Source organism: Sinocyclocheilus grahami, unplaced genomic scaffold (assembly GCF_001515645.1).
Source record: "Sinocyclocheilus grahami isolate Dianchi unplaced genomic scaffold, SAMN03320097.WGS_v1.1 scaffold842.1, whole genome shotgun sequence".
Lineage (NCBI taxonomy): Eukaryota > Metazoa > Chordata > Actinopteri > Cypriniformes > Cyprinidae > Sinocyclocheilus > Sinocyclocheilus grahami.
In genome coordinates, this window is record NW_015506021.1 from 317,472 (window position 1) to 336,041 (window position 18,570).

Here is an 18,570-nt window from a genome sequence, read left to right on the forward strand (position 1 = left end):
CTGTCACGAATCCGGTCCACGAACTTTCCTATTCATTGACTCTCGCACTACACACTGTTGCAAATCACCCCGGCCTACATTTCCCATCATGCATTGCACTGATTGCACTCAGCACGAATTGCACACACCTGTTTACACTGATTGCACCCAGCTGTTTCATATCACTCCCTCACTATTTAACACTCACTCTGATCCCTTCCCTCTGCCGAGTATTGTTTCAGCGTTTATCACTCTCCTAGAGATATCTACCTTACGGAGCCCTTGTCATTGCCTTAGCCCTAGTCATTAGCCTTAGCCCTAGTCATTTGCCTTAGCCTTAGCCCTAGCCTAGCTGTTTTCCCGGTTTCTGATCTTCGCCTGGTTTCCTGGATTTCTCCCTTAGTCTTGCTCCTTCTGACTCTGTCTGCCCATCGTCGACCCACGCTAGCCCTAGGACTGTTCTTGTGTCTTGCCCACCATATACCTGTCTGCCTCTGTTTGACCCTGCCTGCTTCATGACCACGTCTCTGTCTTCTCCACAATAAAGCCTTGCAGATGGATCCGCACGTCTCACGTCTCGTCAGCTCTGTAACAGTAATACTGTAATAGAATAATTTATTGTAATGTAGGACTATATGGCCTCCACTAGAGAGAGCCAATGATCTGATGAGTTGTTGATATGGTTCAGCTAAAAACTGATCTCTGCTATTATTAGGCTACACAAGAAATGTGCATATGATGAGTTAAAATGAAATGTAACAGTTAAATGTAATTGTTTAAAGGTGAAATTATGTACAATAAAGAGGGAAATTATATAATATGGGATTCTTGTATCTCCTGCTGATGTTTGTCAAGATTCGGTAAGGACTTGTTTGCTATACTGTGCATTAAAAAGAAAAGAAGACTCCTCATAGACAGTTAGCTGGATCTGTTGTCCAGTGTACATTCGTACCATCTGGCTATACTCTACAGATGCAGCCAGGTGTGGCAAAGGTTCTGCAACCACCATAACTTAACCCATTTACTCACAAATTGTTCCCAGCTAAGTGAGTGCATGCATTTTAATTAGATAACCAAATGAAACCTTATGCATGTCTGCAAACAATTAACAAGTTACACAGTTTATTATATAATGTGAATCAGTTACTTGAATAACACTTTACGATAATAATCCATTTAACATCACTTCATTAGTTAACATTTAGGCTACATTTATTCATTTAGCAGACACTTTTATCTTACAAATGAGGAAGAAAACAAGTGATTTGTCATTACACAAAAAGTAACATTATCCAAGATGAAATGCTGTAGAAGAGTTAATTTCACCATTTACTTATACATTTTTTAAATCAAAGTTCAAATGCACTTTGAACATGAATAAACAATGAACAATTGCATTTCCATTGACTAACCCTGACAAAGATTATAAATAGCCTACTGAAAGAGGTATTGTTAGATATGTTAGCTAATGTATTAAGGAAGGTTAACAAACCTTATTGGAAAGTGTTACCATTAATTATTAAAAATTAGGATCTGGGTTTTCACATATGCAACCACTGACATGTTTTAGTGCATTGTGAACTCAATTTATGTACAAGAGACTACAGATTAACCTTTACAGAGAAATAAAAGTAGCCTACTTTTATGCAGGCTACCAAATTTGGACGTTTAATTTCTATTATGACATCATTGTGCTTTGCATGCTTCTTTTCATAAACATCATCTTTCAGATGAGCAAACTGGAATAAAAAAAGCTCTGATCATAGCAATATATATATATAAAACATAGCCTACATAATAGCCATCAACAACTCCATGTAAACTGTAGACTCTTAAAATTTAGAAGTAAACGGCCACAAATGCTACCACTGGTATTAACTGAGTGATTAAGGACCAGCATACGCATTTTGAGATGATGGTGATGTGGCCCCGTCCTTCCCTCCCACTGATCTGATCTCACCGTGCGAGAGACGCGCTGCTTCGCGCATGCGCACACGCGTACGGCTCAGTTTTGGGAAGGAAAAAAGGCGAGCAGAACTCATCGGTCTGCCTATGGCCGAACGAGCCACGGCGCTGTGAACACAACAAAGAGACAGTTTGACTGTAAATCATACAGGTGGAAGCGACCGAGCAGGTATGATAGGTCGTCATAACCTTTTTTAAATAAATCAAAATCGCAGCTCGCCAGGAAAGGTGTTTTTGTTGCATAGCAGCTGGTTGTACGAACAAAGCGGTCCTGACTGCAGAAGAGATACATTTTTTGCCATTTAACAGTCGTTAAAAGCCAGTGTACTAGTTAAAGGACCTGTAGACAAGTCTAGCCGCCTTTAATAAAACAAAACGGGGTTCATTATACGGACTCAAGCCTCTCTGGTGAAATACACGCGTTTTGTTGTCATCGCAAAGTCAGTAACGTCGACAAATCTATCTACACTTTCTTTCTGTCTTTCTTTTAGGGGAAGCGACGCATGGCTCTTCATATGAACGTTGTGGCTTGAGAGGAGGACAGTATGTTCACATGAGGGCTCTTGAGACCGAGCGCTGACCGTTGAAAGATTCGCAGAGTCGGGTAGCGTTGATCGGTGAAGACATTGCCGAAGATGCTGAAGAGATTGGCCGCGCCGGCGTCATGCAGCAGCTGCCTTCTCGCCTTCCTCCTCGCCTTCGTCTCGCCCAGGTATACGCTGTCGATCGGTGTCGACAAAACTATGGTGAACAAGGAGGATTATTATAGCGCCACGGTCAACGCCACCGTTTTGGACCATAAAGGCAATCCTCAACAGATGGTGACGAAGAATGACGGGCGGTACGGGCAGAATTCCCCCAAAACAGAGGCGAAGGGGATCGTGATCGCACCTGCTGCTGTTAATGGGGGTGAGTTTGGATGTGCATTGATATTTTGAACAGGTGTGCGAAAATATTTCACCTGAACATTCTTTGCAGCTCTTCACCTATCAATAATTCTCTTAATAACCCTGTTGAGGAAAAAGTCTTAAGATGGTTTGCAGGTCCTCGCTGGTCTCCTAGTCTGGGTGGACTGGTCTTTAGCTGGTTTAGCTATGCAGCCAAATGGACTTAAAGCTGGACCTGCTGAAAAAAGCCCTTGTGAAACCAGGCTTGTCAGGCTGACAGACCAGCTAAAACCAGTTTAGGATTTTTTTTTTAAAAATATGTTAATAGTCCATCTTGGGCTATTAAATTACCAGCTAATGACTATTGAAACCTTGCATGGGACTTTGCCAAAAATGTTATGGATATTGATACTGTATTTTTGTCTACCTAATACATTTTAAGGTCACATTTGCAAATATGTTCAAATCCACCATGCTTTATGAAAGAGAACAATATTGAAAGTCATTTTAGGAAAGTGTGGGTTTGTAGATCAGAAACTTCCTGTGGTATTTGGTATTTTCACATGACTGTCATGTCATTTCCTCTGTTGTGCACAAAGAAAGGAGAAAACTGATGTTGAATATGTCATTAGAAATCTTCAGAAAAAGTCTACTGGCCGTTCAGTGGAGTTTCTTCATTTTTCTTACAGTGGATGCTGACAGTTGCTTTTTGTATATGTGAGACCTTGTGGATAGTCACCTGCATTGACTGATTCTCTTGCAATGACTCCGTAAACAGAACTGTACACCCTTCGTACTATAAACTTGCATAACCTCTCCTGAAGAGGCCCTGCACCACCGTGTGCTCTTTTCTGAAAAGTCAGTGACGTATGGGGATAAGGGACACAAGTGTGGCTTGCTTTGTTTGCAATAACAGAAATACCATCCCTTGCTCTCCTCTGCACTAAATTATCAGCTCTTGTGGTCTCAGAGCATATGTAAGGTGGCCTGCTTGATGCCAGCCAGTGTTGCTCAATTGCTTTGCAAACTTGTGTTTAATCCCAGAACCTGCATGCTCTTTAAGCCCAAAAGTTTCTCTTTGCATTGCCATGGCTGCTGTCTGTGGCTGTTTTATCAATCTCCCATTTCTTTTTTTAGCTGACACATTTAGGCAAATTCATCTCCATTAGCCGCACTTGTTATTCAAAATTTTGCTGAATCATTTCGTTTTTGCTAGATCCTCCTGTATGTATTGAATGGCTCGAGGGAAGTGCAGTATCTATAATCATTCTTTGGCTGGCTGGTGTCGTTTTCCAGTGTTCAGATGTATGTATCTCTCTCTCCCTCTCTATCCCAGTTGTTTTTTTTATACCCTGCTTGTTCATGTTACAGGATGCTCAGAAATCACTAGAAATCCTTGAGACGGAGATTCTCTGTAAATCAATTATTAATCAATATTTATAGCACCATTAGAACGCTTATTGAGGTGCAGGGCACTTTGACTTGGTTTAGTGCCATTGTGGTAAGACTAAGGAAGATGAATATGTCGATATCAACCATTGCAAACTTCACTGCTGATCGCAGATTTTGAGTTCTGTTTTCAAGGCTTGTTTTTGATGAGTTCAGCAGGGCAGTTTTCTGTCGTGTGTCCATTCCTCATTGTACCAATTTTAGCTTACATGCTGTTCTAGTTAACCTAGTGTGTTGAATTGACCCGAGGCAGTTGTCTTACCTACAGTACTGGTCATTATGCCAGTGAACCCAGTGGAGGTCATTAATCCTGATCCAGTCAGGAGCTGGAACAGGGACACTGGGCTCTATATTTAATGTGAAATATGTTCTCAAGGACATTAGCACATCCATTCCCCCGTTTACAGTGAGGAAAGATACTACTCCCCAAAAAGACAATAGCTAAAGAAGACATTCTATCATTTAAAAGTAAGTGTGCACAGTAAATCTAAAGCTATAACAATGTAACGTTATTCTGCTTCTTTTATTACCATCTGAAGGAAAGTAATGATTCTTAGCAGAAGATTGTGTAAAAAGAGAGCAGAATCCTGACATAAAGCAGTAACACCCATTTCCTGTTACTCTAATCTCTTTCTCAGGTCAGGATGCTCTCTCTCTCTCTCTGATGATGGCTGCATTTGTGATTTCACTATAGCATAATCATTCCTGAGTGGTTCAGTACTACTGATCAGCTGACCAAGACTTTTCTCCCAAAGGAAGGAATGGTTGGGATGTTATTGCTTTTTAGAGGATTTAAAGTCCTGGTGGAATTTGCATGTCTTTCGGAGTGGTAAATAACACTCATTAAACTGATCACGATTCTACACCGTGGGCACTGTGGTAATGCTAATAATACTAATAATGTGGATACAGTTTAAAATGACCTGTTTAATACAGAAACATATATGGAAATGAGAAATGGAATTGAGAAATCACCATATAATCAAAATGGACCATTCTTGTTTTTTTATGGAATATTTATTATAAATTATTTATCTGTGCACTGCACACACACACACACACACACACACACACCTACACCTATATATATATATATATATATATATATATATATATATAAATATATATTTACAGTGGTGTGAAAAAGTGCTGGCCCCCTTCCTGACAAAAGTTGAACTTTTTGGAAGGTGTGTGTGTCCCGTTACATCTGGCGTAAAACCCACACCGCATTTCATAAAAAGAACATCTTACCAACAGTCAAATATGGCGGTGGTAGGGTGATGGTCTGGGGCTGCTTTGCAGCTTCAGGACCTGGACAACTTGCCATAATTGACAGAACCATGAATTCTGCACTCTATCAGAAAATCTTGAAGGAGAATGTCTGGCCATCAGTTTGTGACCTCAAGCTCAAGCGCACTTGGGTTATGTAGCAGGACAATGATCCCAAACACACCAGCAAGTCCACTTCTGAATGGCTCAAGAAAAACTAAATTAAGGTTTTGGAGTGGCCAAATCAATGTCCGGACTTAAATCCGATTGAGATGCTTAAACAGTCCATTCAATATATATATATATATATATATATATATATAAATTTTTTTAAATAATTTTTTTTAAATGAATGTGCCCTTGTAGTCTTTAATAAAAAAAGTATGAACACAAATTAACAAATGACAATGATCCAATCGCTTTCCAATACACAAAATCAGTCCTACCCTACTTTTTGTTTGTTTATTGTTGTTTACTCAGGTATACAACAAAATAGGGAAGAAAACTCTGTCACAGTTTCGGGTTGATGGTGATATTAAGTTTGAAATATATGATTCTGTAATATCGATCGGACAGTCCTTATTTCACTTATAAGCCATACAAGAACAGGTTTTTGAAAGCAGTTGCTGAACCTTGATAACTGTCAAATCAACCACCAATAACTTTCGAGTTCCAGCACAAAGCAAAACATAAGATTGTGCAGTATTTGTCTTTGAAAAACTACTAAGTCATTGTAAGCCTCATTGAGCCCATCTCACACAGAAAAAACAAGCAGTTCACTGCTTCCTGTTTGACTGCTTCAAGATTATATTTACTCAGGAGACCTCAATGTATTCGACTGACCTCTGTTTATCTCTCCTCCTGCCCCTCAGATAGCTTACCAGTGGCTCATCAGTAGAGGTCGACTGATGTATTGGTTTTGCCGATTAATCGGCACATATATTTGATTGCTGGGACTATCGGCTGTCTGCAAAAATCCATGCCAAAGTTTTTCCGGGTTGCATCCGTTGCTGGAGCAACTGAGAAGGCTCCGCTGTCATTAGACGGTATGAGAGAGGCCTCTAGAGATGGAATCACTGACACCTCTGGCTGTTTGTTTTGACACGTGACACTGCATGCTGCACAGAGCGGGACACTTCAGATGGGGATTTAAAACATCGACAACTAAACGATGTGTACACATTAAACTGTAGTGCATGTTTTCATATCATTACTAAGTAACTGATTTGCTGACTAGATGTGACATTAGTGGAGAAAGAACAGCAGTATCAAGGCTGAGAAGACGCAAATATTTGCAGCACCTCAAATTGTTAAAACAATGTGACCAAAACACACGCAAGTCTGACGCAAATTGTCACAATTGTTACCATCTATTTGCATTAGTTTATATCCAGCTGGTCACATTAATGCATTTGTTAGCCAGCGAAGTTGCAGATTTAAAGCTAGTGACGTGAGAAAGCAAACTGATTCATTGATTCATTGATTCAGCCTGCAATCCTGCCGCACCACAAAGCGCCATTCACACAGTTTTCCATTGAAATACATTATATTTGTCCCAAATCGTTGTTAATGTACATATTGACTACACCTTAGGCTGTAAATGTGTTGTGTATTTTTCAGTGAAATGTTTGTCTTTCTGTGGCTCTAATAAAGTCTGAATGCTTCATATAGCGACCTATAATATCGACTTTTCTTTCCGTTTTGCTTCGGGGGTTTTTTCACTTCAAACTCATCTATGCTGCTTTTTTGATTATCCTTGAAGTGAACTTTTGCCCGTTTTGGTGATTTAATAAACTGTTTTAGACTGCCGCTTGAACTGAACATGACGCGTCCGGTGTGTGTGTGTGATACCTACGAGTTCGTCTGTGCGGCGCTGTGCTTTTTGCCCGGTGTGCGGATGCCATCTTTTGTTATTTTGATTAGTTAATTGGCAATTTACGTGTGAGAGTATACATACAATATCCATATGTATGTAATTTCAATGCTATGGCCTTTGTGTAGATATTTAAAAGATGACCATCTAGTTAGTGTTAATTTCAACATCATTACCATTTTTCAATTTTGAAGTTGCTTCTGTTAACATTAATCAATGAACTATGAACTAACTTTAATTATCAATAGAAAATTAATTAATATTAATATTTTTATTAATGTACAAAGTATGGTTCAGTACTGTTTTTTAGTAGTAGTAAAGCACTATTTTAGTTTTCTTTCAGTATTCATTAAAAAAATTATTGGTTGATTAATCGGTATCGGCCAGTGTGGTCCAACCTAGCTATCGGTATCTGTAAAATCGGTTGACCTCTACTCATCAGTCTAAACAAGTTTGCGCAGAAAGATTATTTTGCTCTTAGTCCACCCCATGGAAAAAGAGAAAAAAATTGACAAAAAGGGTGCAGGGTCTTGTGACTCACCATTTATCTTTTTCACTGTTTCCCCACCAGCTGCTGCTATCATTAGGGGTCTGGCAACATAACAAACCACACTTGGCTAATGGGTAGTGAGACAGAAAATCACCTGCCAATATGCAGAGGTAACTTAGTGTCCAATAAAAGCCAGTCCAGCAAAGCCCCCAATCAGACATGAAGCATCAAGCCAAAGAGAAACTGTAGCAGCCTCAAACAAGACTGTGGCCAGTGTGAAGTGATGCATATTTGTGGTGATGAGCATCCTGTAGCATGATTTCCCCATGCATAGCGATTTATGACGCTTGAACAAGCCCAAATGGCAGTAAATGACCCTGACATAAGGGCTAGTTAGATTCACTCCAGGTCATGCACACAAGAAGTTGGCCAATGGGCAAATGACCCAATGATCTATCTTCATCAAGTAAGCTAATACTTTTCCTGTAGAGTTTGTGTAGACTGAAAGTTGTATTAATTGTGTCATTTAAAAAGTTAGCTAGTCATATAAATTTGAGCGAACACGTACTTTTCTCATATAGGTTTTTATTTTTCGTTTTTATTTCATTTTCTTTCTTGTTGAAGAGACAATAATAAGAGAAAGATAGTGGCTCGAGTGGTACTATCCCATAAAAATTATATTCACAGATATTGGATACTAAATTGAATGAAAAATATTAATGCTGAAGAGTTGTTTTTTCATACAATTATGTTTGAAGCATTCTACCACGTATTGTCAAGACGTTTTAATTTTTGAAAATGTGCTGAACATTTACTCCAATGTGTAGTGAGTTTCATTAGAGAAATTTAGCAGTACATCACTTGCTCACCAGTGGATCCTCTGGAGTGAATGGTTGCCGTCAGAATGAGAGTCAAAATAGCTGATAAAAACATCGCAATAATCCAGAAGTAATCCACAATACTCGTATACATCTTGGATTGCAGATTTTTCTATAAATAAATGAATTATTAATCTAAAGCCAACCATAAGTGCAAGAACAAAATAGTAACCTAAAAATGGTAATATCTAAATTAAATTGAAAAATACTATTTAAAGGGATAGCTCACCCAAAAATGAAAATTCTGTCATTAATTACTCACCCTCGTGTTGTTCGAAACCCGTAAGACCTTCGTTCATCTTCGGAAAATATCTTAAATTGTGTTCCGAAGATGAACGAAGGTCTTACGGGTTTCGAACAACACGAGGGTGAGTAATTAATGACAGAATTTTCCTTTTTGGGTGAACTAATCCTTTAATATCACTGAATCAACTTAGATAAATTTATACCAACAAAACAACATTTTCGTGGGTTAATTCAGTTGCTAAAAGCTCTACACTATAAGTTAACACTTGCAGGTAGCAGTGTGAGAGGTTTTTAAGTCTCATGTGACGTGGAAACAGTCCATTGATTTGCTACTACCCAAAGAACAGAAAAATCCATTTGTAAAAACAAACAGAGATGAAAGAACGGACAGGAACCATGTGACGTGCCATATGATTCTAATTGATCCAGACATGAAATGTGAGCTGGAGTTATGTTGGGACATTGATTGCAGTGGTGTTGTTGTCATATGAAGTGAGTTTGGAGAGGGCCAGCAGGGTTGAGGAAACAAAATTGGCTGCCTGTGTTTTTCATAATACCTGTGATTTTTCCTCTGTGTGGCTGCATGTGAGGTTGTAATGTATTCTCATTTGAGATGAACACAATGTTAGGAGACGAGCTGCAGAGAATCAAATTAGTGTCAAGTCTGAACGTAGTTTGTAGTGGTCCGGTAAAGATTTACTGTAAACCAGGTTTATGTTCACACAAATGCTTAATGGTTTTTGGCTCTTCTGAAAATGTCTGAAATAATATTGTAGGTTATATTTGTTTTTGAAGAAGCACTTTAAATCATCCCTTAAAGTCACAGTGCTGTTAGTGATTGCTTTAGCTGAACCTGAGTTCAATTTCAGCTCCTTTCCGCTCTGAATCACAGGACATTTGCTTCATCTTGCTCAAGACACTTGAAGTAGTGAAGAAGGCACGAATTGCGATTTTACTTACTTGTTTTTGTCCTTTGAGATTCATTAAAGCAGCTTATCATGAACAGAACAGCACTTGTGTGTGTCTGCATTGGAGACAATGTAGTGAGCTGCTCATCAAACAATTTCTGCTGATGAGCAGCAGTGAAATACTTTATACTGTAACAGGCCAAATATTTGTCATCGACAGTGAGCTAATTGCTGTTATGCAGGACCTTTTGAACTCTAACATGCTTGTTTTAATTGAAGGATTTGTTTATTTTGGAAATATAATTTCAGAAATATGCTATAATTTATATTAAAGCGCTAACATTTAGCGAGTTAGCTTACTAGAGTATGTTAACTTTTGGAATGTTTACATTATCATACACATTTCTGTAATCTGTAATTTTATCAAACAAGATGGAATATTTTTGAGGCAAACAAACCCAACTTATACCACAAAACATCCCAGAATTCATCAAACTGTCACTTCCTCATAGAGGATGCCGTTAAAGAGCTGGCCTTTGCTGCTAATGGAGGAAAAAAAAGATAAATTAAGTATAATTAACATTATTTCATTACAATATAACACTGTCTAATGTTTCCATCTTTTCCATCAATTTCCATTTTTAGAAATTGTGATTTGAATATTTTTCCAATGTAGAAGTATCTTCCCTTTTCTCTTCCTCTCTCTAGCATGTCTTCTGCTGCGTAAGACCTTCGTTCATCTTCGGAACACAATTTAAGATATTTTCCGAAGATGAACGAAGGTCTTACGGGTTTCGAACAACACGAGGGTGAGTAATTAATGACAGAATTTTCCTTTTTGGGTGAACTAATCCTTTAATATCACTGAATCAACTTAGATAAATTTATACCAACAAAACAACATTTTCGTGGGTTAATTCAGTTGCTAAAAGCTCTACACTATAAGTTAACACTTGCAGGTAGCAGTGTGAGAGGTTTTTAAGTCTCATGTGACGTGGAAACAGTCCATTGATTTGCTACTACCCAAAGAACAGAAAAATCCATTTGTAAAAACAAACAGAGATGAAAGAACGGACAGGAACCATGTGACGTGCCATATGATTCTAATTGATCCAGACATGAAATGTGAGCTGGAGTTATGTTGGGACATTGATTGCAGTGGTGTTGTTGTCATATGAAGTGAGTTTGGAGAGGGCCAGCAGGGTTGAGGAAACAAAATTGGCTGCCTGTGTTTTTCATAATACCTGTGATTTTTCCTCTGTGTGGCTGCATGTGAGGTTGTAATGTATTCTCATTTGAGATGAACACAATGTTAGGAGACGAGCTGCAGAGAATCAAATTAGTGTCAAGTCTGAACGTAGTTTGTAGTGGTCCGGTAAAGATTTACTGTAAACCAGGTTTATGTTCACACAAATGCTTAATGGTTTTTGGCTCTTCTGAAAATGTCTGAAATAATATTGTAGGTTATATTTGTTTTTGAAGAAGCACTTTAAATCATCCCTTAAAGTCACAGTGCTGTTAGTGATTGCTTTAGCTGAACCTGAGTTCAATTTCAGCTCCTTTCCGCTCTGAATCACAGGACATTTGCTTCATCTTGCTCAAGACACTTGAAGTAGTGAAGAAGGCACGAATTGCGATTTTACTTACTTGTTTTTGTCCTTTGAGATTCATTAAAGCAGCTTATCATGAACAGAACAGCACTTGTGTGTGTCTGCATTGGAGACAATGTAGTGAGCTGCTCATCAAACAATTTCTGCTGATGAGCAGCAGTGAAATACTTTATACTGTAACAGGCCAAATATTTGTCATCGACAGTGAGCTAATTGCTGTTATGCAGGACCTTTTGAACTCTAACATGCTTGTTTTAATTGAAGGATTTGTTTATTTTGGAAATATAATTTCAGAAATATGCTATAATTTATATTAAAGCGCTAACATTTAGCGAGTTAGCTTACTAGAGTATGTTAACTTTTGGAATGTTTACATTATCATACACATTTCTGTAATCTGTAATTTTATCAAACAAGATGGAATATTTTTGAGGCAAACAAACCCAACTTATACCACAAAACATCCCAGAATTCATCAAACTGTCACTTCCTCATAGAGGATGCCGTTAAAGAGCTGGCCTTTGCTGCTAATGGAGGAAAAAAAAGATAAATTAAGTATAATTAACATTATTTCATTACAATATAACACTGTCTAATGTTTCCATCTTTTCCATCAATTTCCATTTTTAGAAATTGTGATTTGAATATTTTTCCAATGTAGAAGTATCTTCCCTTTTCTCTTCCTCTCTCTAGCATGTCTTCTGCTGCAAACTTTACCTCTTAGCCAGATAGCCAGATTTAAATACATTAGATGTGAAGTGCCTTGTCATCATCAACAGTTCTCATGTGCACTTCTGTCAGGAGATTTAGGCACATATCAGTCTAACGGGGAGTTCTGCTGTGGATGAATGACTCGGCACCTGTCTGAAAGCTTTTCCTGGAGTTTAACGTGTGCATTATGTTGGGCTGGGCGATGTAGCTAAAAAAATGTATCAGCGATATAATGTTTCATATCGTTCGGTATCAATAATTATTGACATTTTTTATAACCTTTTTTTAAAACAAAGAGCAATATACATATTTTTTTTATTTAACCATTGTATTTTTAAATTAACCCAATTTATTGAGACAAACAACAAATATTTTTTGTTTTAACAATCAAACACAAAATAAAAATTAAACAAATATCTAATTTCTAATGTTTTATATGCAGATTAAATAGGTATATAGGTAATAATGCAGCGCATTTAAATTGTCAGCGCAAGGAAAAATAAAAAAAATGTGCATTACGTTTAAATTAACTCATAAAAATCAAATATAATTTTGTAAATTGCATAAACAGTTATGAACAAAATAGTATCATGTATTTATACATTGCTTAATTCAAAGAGCCAAAGCGCCCATCACACAGATTGCATTTAAAAACATATGAGACGCAGTGGAAAGGAATAAACATCCACAAATTCGTGAAGTGTTTTCTATAAGTTGAAACTGTTTTAACTTTGCATGGCTTTCTATACATCTCTTCTGTGAGACGCGAGTACAGCAGTCATATTTGTCTGTCTAAAAATGCGCTGAATATGTGTTTTGTGTGAATGGCTTGGTTTCGTTTTAACCTAATCAAGATCTTCTCTGCATTGAGCTTCTATATTTCTCTAATATTTTGAATGAATAACGCAGCAGCGGCGTGTCTCGTGGGCTAGACTAACAAAACATTAAACTACAACGTCACTTACATCATCATCACCACATCTCGCGTGCCACTGATGACGCTCCCTGAAATGCAAATGTTTATTTTAAATTCAACTAATATTCATTCTTTATTCACAATTAGTGCTGTGTTCAAAATATCGATACGACGATGTATCGTCACAGAGATTTGACGATACGAGTATCGATACAGCTGGCCCTGTATCGATACTGTGGCACGTGTGCAGCAGTGGACCACGCTTAATTTTACAACGTTTAAAATTGAGTAGAAAAGTGCGAGGTTTCTAAAAAAGAATGAATAGAGCATCTGTTAATAATCTGGCCGCAGAGGAACACAACGGGGTTGCCTGATATAAAGAAACATAATCCCCAAAACAGAGCTTTACACTGCTTTGAACTCGTGCATCTTCGGAAGCGGAGCTGCGCGGAAAGTTACAAAAAATGCTGTGCACACCGCCACGAGAAACGACGTCGCGTGCACTCAAAGCGAGCTTGCTGACGCTCGAGTATAAATCAGCCATAAATCAGCCTTGAGCGTGTGAGCGTTAGGTACAGTGAAGACAGCGTGTTAGTTTAGAATTCTTCTAATTTTTTTTTATTGTAGAGAGTGTTAATTTGTGCAATGATAACCTACCAGCAATGTAAATTATTTTTTAAATATATTAGAATGAGTACATTACAATATAACAAGTACATTATTATTTATGGGCTTAAAAACAAGATGCAAAAAATCTGAATATTATACTTGGTGGGGAGTGCAATGTAAACATGAAACATATCCTATATTGTACTGTGGTACAGTTATGGAGGCCCTTCATAATGCAGAGGTCAGCTGCCTGCTCTGCCAATAGTTAAAAATGGCACTATAGTAAGCAGTGTTTAATAAACAGCTGTTTTTCTAAACTCTGCTGAGGTGAAATTCAGTGCAGTCATGTATCGTGATACGTATGGTATCGTGGCCTCTGTATCGTGATACGTATCGTATCGTGACTTTGCTGGTGATACACAGCCCTATTCACAATCTCCTCATCACAGGCAGGCACAGCATTCAATTCAGTATGTGTTCGTGTTTGTGTGTGCTGTCTGCGTCACTCATAGCACGTGCCTATATCGTGCGCTATATCGAACATTTTTTCTATCGTTATCGAAGAAGGTGTTCCGTCGATAAATATCGATACCGTTTTATCACCCAGGCCTAGCATTATGTAATATTGAAGTGATTAAAACTACTCATTGTAGATTAACCTGAAAATTGTTCTTGGTGTGATGCAAATATTACATTCTGTTTCAGATACAGCAAAATAACAGGTTCCAGCTGTTCAGGTTTGCAAAGCCAAGTTGTATCTTTCTGACTCCCACAGGGAGAAATGAGAGATAACTTACTGAGATATGGGTTATTGTGACTTTGTCTGGTTGCAGTGCAGGTGGTCTGATGGTAGGATTTTGTTGCCTCTGCTGATGGTATCTAGCATTCCTAAGCTTGCAAATGCCTGTCATGGTTGTGCAGACAAGAAGTGTAAAAACAAAGATAAAATGTCTTGAAAGCAGCAGATGTGTTCTGCACATACTTTGATTTTATTTTACGTTTGACACGGTTTTATTTATGGTTGAGAAGAATCAGGTTAGGATTGTTTTCAGAGTCTTTTGTCTGTATAGAACTGTGGAAAGGTGAATAATGCTTTAACAGGCATTAAACGTAATGTTGTGTACAGTATTATGTACAGTATACAGTATTTTATTTTTCATACGTGTAGATAGATTAGTCATTGTATAACAGTATGAATTGTCTACCAAAATGTCAGGCCAAGCTTTTCACATTGCAACGGAAATAAAATTATGAATTATGATCATGATACCTCAATAAAATCACAATAATATTTAATGATATCAGATCATATTATATTTAGAATATAATAATTATTTTAATCATTATTGTTTTAATGTCATGATCAGATTAATTGTATTTATTAACAAAATTAACATAATATTGCATTGTATTTTAATGCATATTTTATTTATTTAGACATTCTGTTGATGACCCCTGGTATAGATGACAAATACGTTTTCATCTATGACACGTCAAGGGTTCAACAAATATCAAAATAGCAGAAATATCAAATGGCAGGTTTACATTTGTTTTTCAACAAATTTGTTTTTCTACTATTGTTTTGTTTACTTTGACTTGATTGTACACTGTAAAAAAAATTCCGTAAAATTTACGGTAAAAAACCGGCAGCTCTGGCTGCTGGAATTTTACCATGAAAAATACGGTAGCAACGTTTTAAGTTTTACGGTTTTAACTTAAATATACAGTTAAATGCCGTAATTTCATTAACTGATATAATGTTAATATACCAACCTATTGAAGTACTGAAATCTGTTTTGTACCTTTGTAATACACTGATAACCACCAAATGCAGGTGGTGATGAGAAAGTCACATGATGAATCAAAGCCCATCGCAAGCAGCTTTTAAATAATAACATGTATAGAAGGTGTGCAGTGTCATTCACACAAACACTAAACACCATCATGGTAACACACATGAAACTTTAATAATGCAATAAATATTCATTTAACAACATTAGGTGTAACACACAACCCTAATATACAAAACTGATAAGAAAAAACTAAGAAGAAACATAAAAATAAAAACATTACATTTGAAATGTGGGAATTCTGGGAATGTCAATTTACGGTTATTCACTATAAATTATACGTCTTTTTCACTTCCAAAAACGGTACTGTCCCCACTTCCCCACTGTCCGGTGATGTCAAGCAGACGTACCCCAGATACACAGGATCAATTTGGTTTTTAAACTCACACTGATCAACTCTCATGCCCCACATTGTCTGATTAGAATTAATGGAGACAGGGGTTTCTAGGAAGCACATGTCCTCCGGCACTGCATTTAATTTGTGAAAACCATAATGCTCCGACTAGCTATTGGACAAGATCCCAGTTTGATTTTACAGACAATCTGTTCGTCCCAGCTAATGATTGGCAGAAATGACCTAGTGCCAGATTGCTTGACCAGCCTCTGAACCAACGTTATTGGCTCTGAAAATGGGGGTCATTATTATGTCCAGAATGGCAGATAACATTTCCATTAGAAGTGTGTTCTGATATTAATATTCATGTCTTCATTGTAAACTGGACAATGTCTACATGGTCTAGTGATGTAGGAATGATGTAGTAAAGGCAAAGCCTCATAACAGCATCCATTTGGATGACTGCATTAACTTTTGCCTCATGTTCTACTTCTACAGTAGTAATTCTCCCAATTTAATGTAGCGTCTGGAACACTCCAACACACAATATATATTTTGTTAGCTAGATTTCACAAATACTTTGTAACACCCCAGGACGCCGAACAAGACCCTGGTTTCATGGTAACCCGATACATTTACAACCTTGTGGAATGCGAGCCGGCTCTCATTCTGCTTTCTCCAGAAACAAGGGGTACAAATGCACACGAGAAATGGACTGTTCTACTAATTAATTCATAGGAAAACCTTCTTTGAATGAACACCCATTTTCTTCAGGCCAGTGTGTATATTATTGCTGTGTTGTATTTAATCTGTTGTATTATAGACTATTTTTATCCGTGCTTACGATAAACCACACATTCATATAAGTAACTATTTCATGTCTAGTATCTATGAATTCGCAGAGAGCAGAGAGTGGACATGTGAGAACATGCATTTGAATATTTTCTTGTTTTGCATTTGTCCATTTGCAGGCTTTGCATTTAGTCCATTCAAATGGTGATGCAATGAAATTGAAAACAAAAACAGACAGGCAGTGTTTATTTCTCTTTTCTGAAAGATCAAACAAAACCTGATTTTACCAGCTTTTACTAGGTAAGATGGTAGCTTTATGTAGAGCCTGAAGCTTTTGGAAGAGTGAACATGCGTAGTCATTAAGTTCAAAGAATTTCTGGTTGTGTATTAAGTAGAGCTAGACAAAGGCACTTTAACAAGGATTTCTCACTGCTTTAGATGACATTACATGGAATCTCAATTCTCCAATAAGACATCTTATTAAGATTGCTTTTAAATTTGTGTGCACATTCCTGCACTTTTGCCCTAACTAGATCATGAATTAGTCAAAAGGGTAAATCACAAATTGTATACAATTTTATGCAGATGACTCACTTGAAAAACTAAAGGAAAGGAGAAAATGATAAAGATAAAAATGCAAATACTGTATTGGATTTTATTTGGTTCTGGTTTCTGGGCACCATGTTCTGTGGTACTTATGCCGCTTTTCCACTGCGTGGTACGACTCGGCTCGGCACGGCTCAGTACGGCATGGCACGGTTCGGCTCGGCTCGGTACGGTTTGCGTTTCCACTCCAGTTCAGTACCGCTTTAGAGTGAGCGGGATTATTCACATGTCGTTATAGTTGCGCCGCCTCTAATACCACGACTCCTAAAAAAAAAACGTTTTCATTCTGCGTCGCCCCATCAAGCTCTTACTGGATCCGCTCCTCTGCTATCAACGAGAGGAACGTCTGTTCTTCCGCAACAGACAACAAAATTTTTGGTTGTTAAAAAAATATGCGCTCGTCCAAAACAGTTGCGTTCGATCCTTCGCTGGCTGTGCTGATTTAAATCTAGCGGTTCTTTTGTGTTTGTGTCGCAAGTTCAGTGACGCAGGTAGTGACTATTCTCTCCGGCCAATCCGAGATCAGTAGAGTTTACAAGTCACGTTTTGGTAACGGTACGGTTCACTTGGAACCCCAACTGAGGTGGTACTAAAAAAAAGTACCAGGTACTGTACCCAGTAGAAAACCCCCTAAAAGTGAGCCGTACCGTGCCGTACCATACAGTGGAAAAGCGCCATTAGAAGCTGTCATTACCATTTGATGACTAGCCAAACTGATGGCATTGCTGTTGATGAATTTCTCACATGGTTCTCTGACAGATGGAGAGTTTTGGCATTTTACACAAATTGGATACAGTTTAAATGCACTTCTCTTTAAAATGGGGATTTTGTTCTGTCTCACATCAGAGTTGACTCTTGTTGTATCCAACAATCATGCACCAATGTCATAATTCAGTCATAAACTAATTGATATTCTATTAATGTAGAAAAAAAAATTAATTAACAAAATGTAATACCGAAAACTGAATATTTTGGCATGTCCTAGCTTTTGTGCACAACCTTATTAACACATGATCGACTGCCTTTATGAAGTTCAACCTTTCTGCCATGTTCCAGTTATTGCAAGACAAAATCTTCAAACAAGTAAAGGTTCCTCGTTTTAGAATTCCCCACTTAGGTGATTCTTATAGTGGGGATTTCTGAATTTGAAGGGGGAAATGGGGGGGGGGGGGGGGGGGGGCTTTTTTTTTTTAAATAA

The 18,570-nt window shown here is 37.7% G+C and overlaps 1 protein-coding gene across 1 annotated transcript in view; it reads left to right on the top strand.

Annotated features, from left to right (window-relative positions):
• The first annotated feature begins 1,884 nt into the window (after positions 1-1,884).
• Positions 1,885-18,570, top strand: part of LOC107562823 (E3 ubiquitin-protein ligase RNF130-like) — a 42,524-nt gene continuing 25,838 nt past the window's right edge. The window contains exons 1-2 of the mRNA XM_016247551.1: positions 1,885-2,113; positions 2,436-2,853. Of these exons, the coding sequence (XP_016103037.1) occupies positions 2,580-2,853 (274 nt within the window). The 5' untranslated portion in view covers positions 1,885-2,113; positions 2,436-2,579. The remainder of the gene's footprint in view (positions 2,114-2,435; positions 2,854-18,570) is intronic.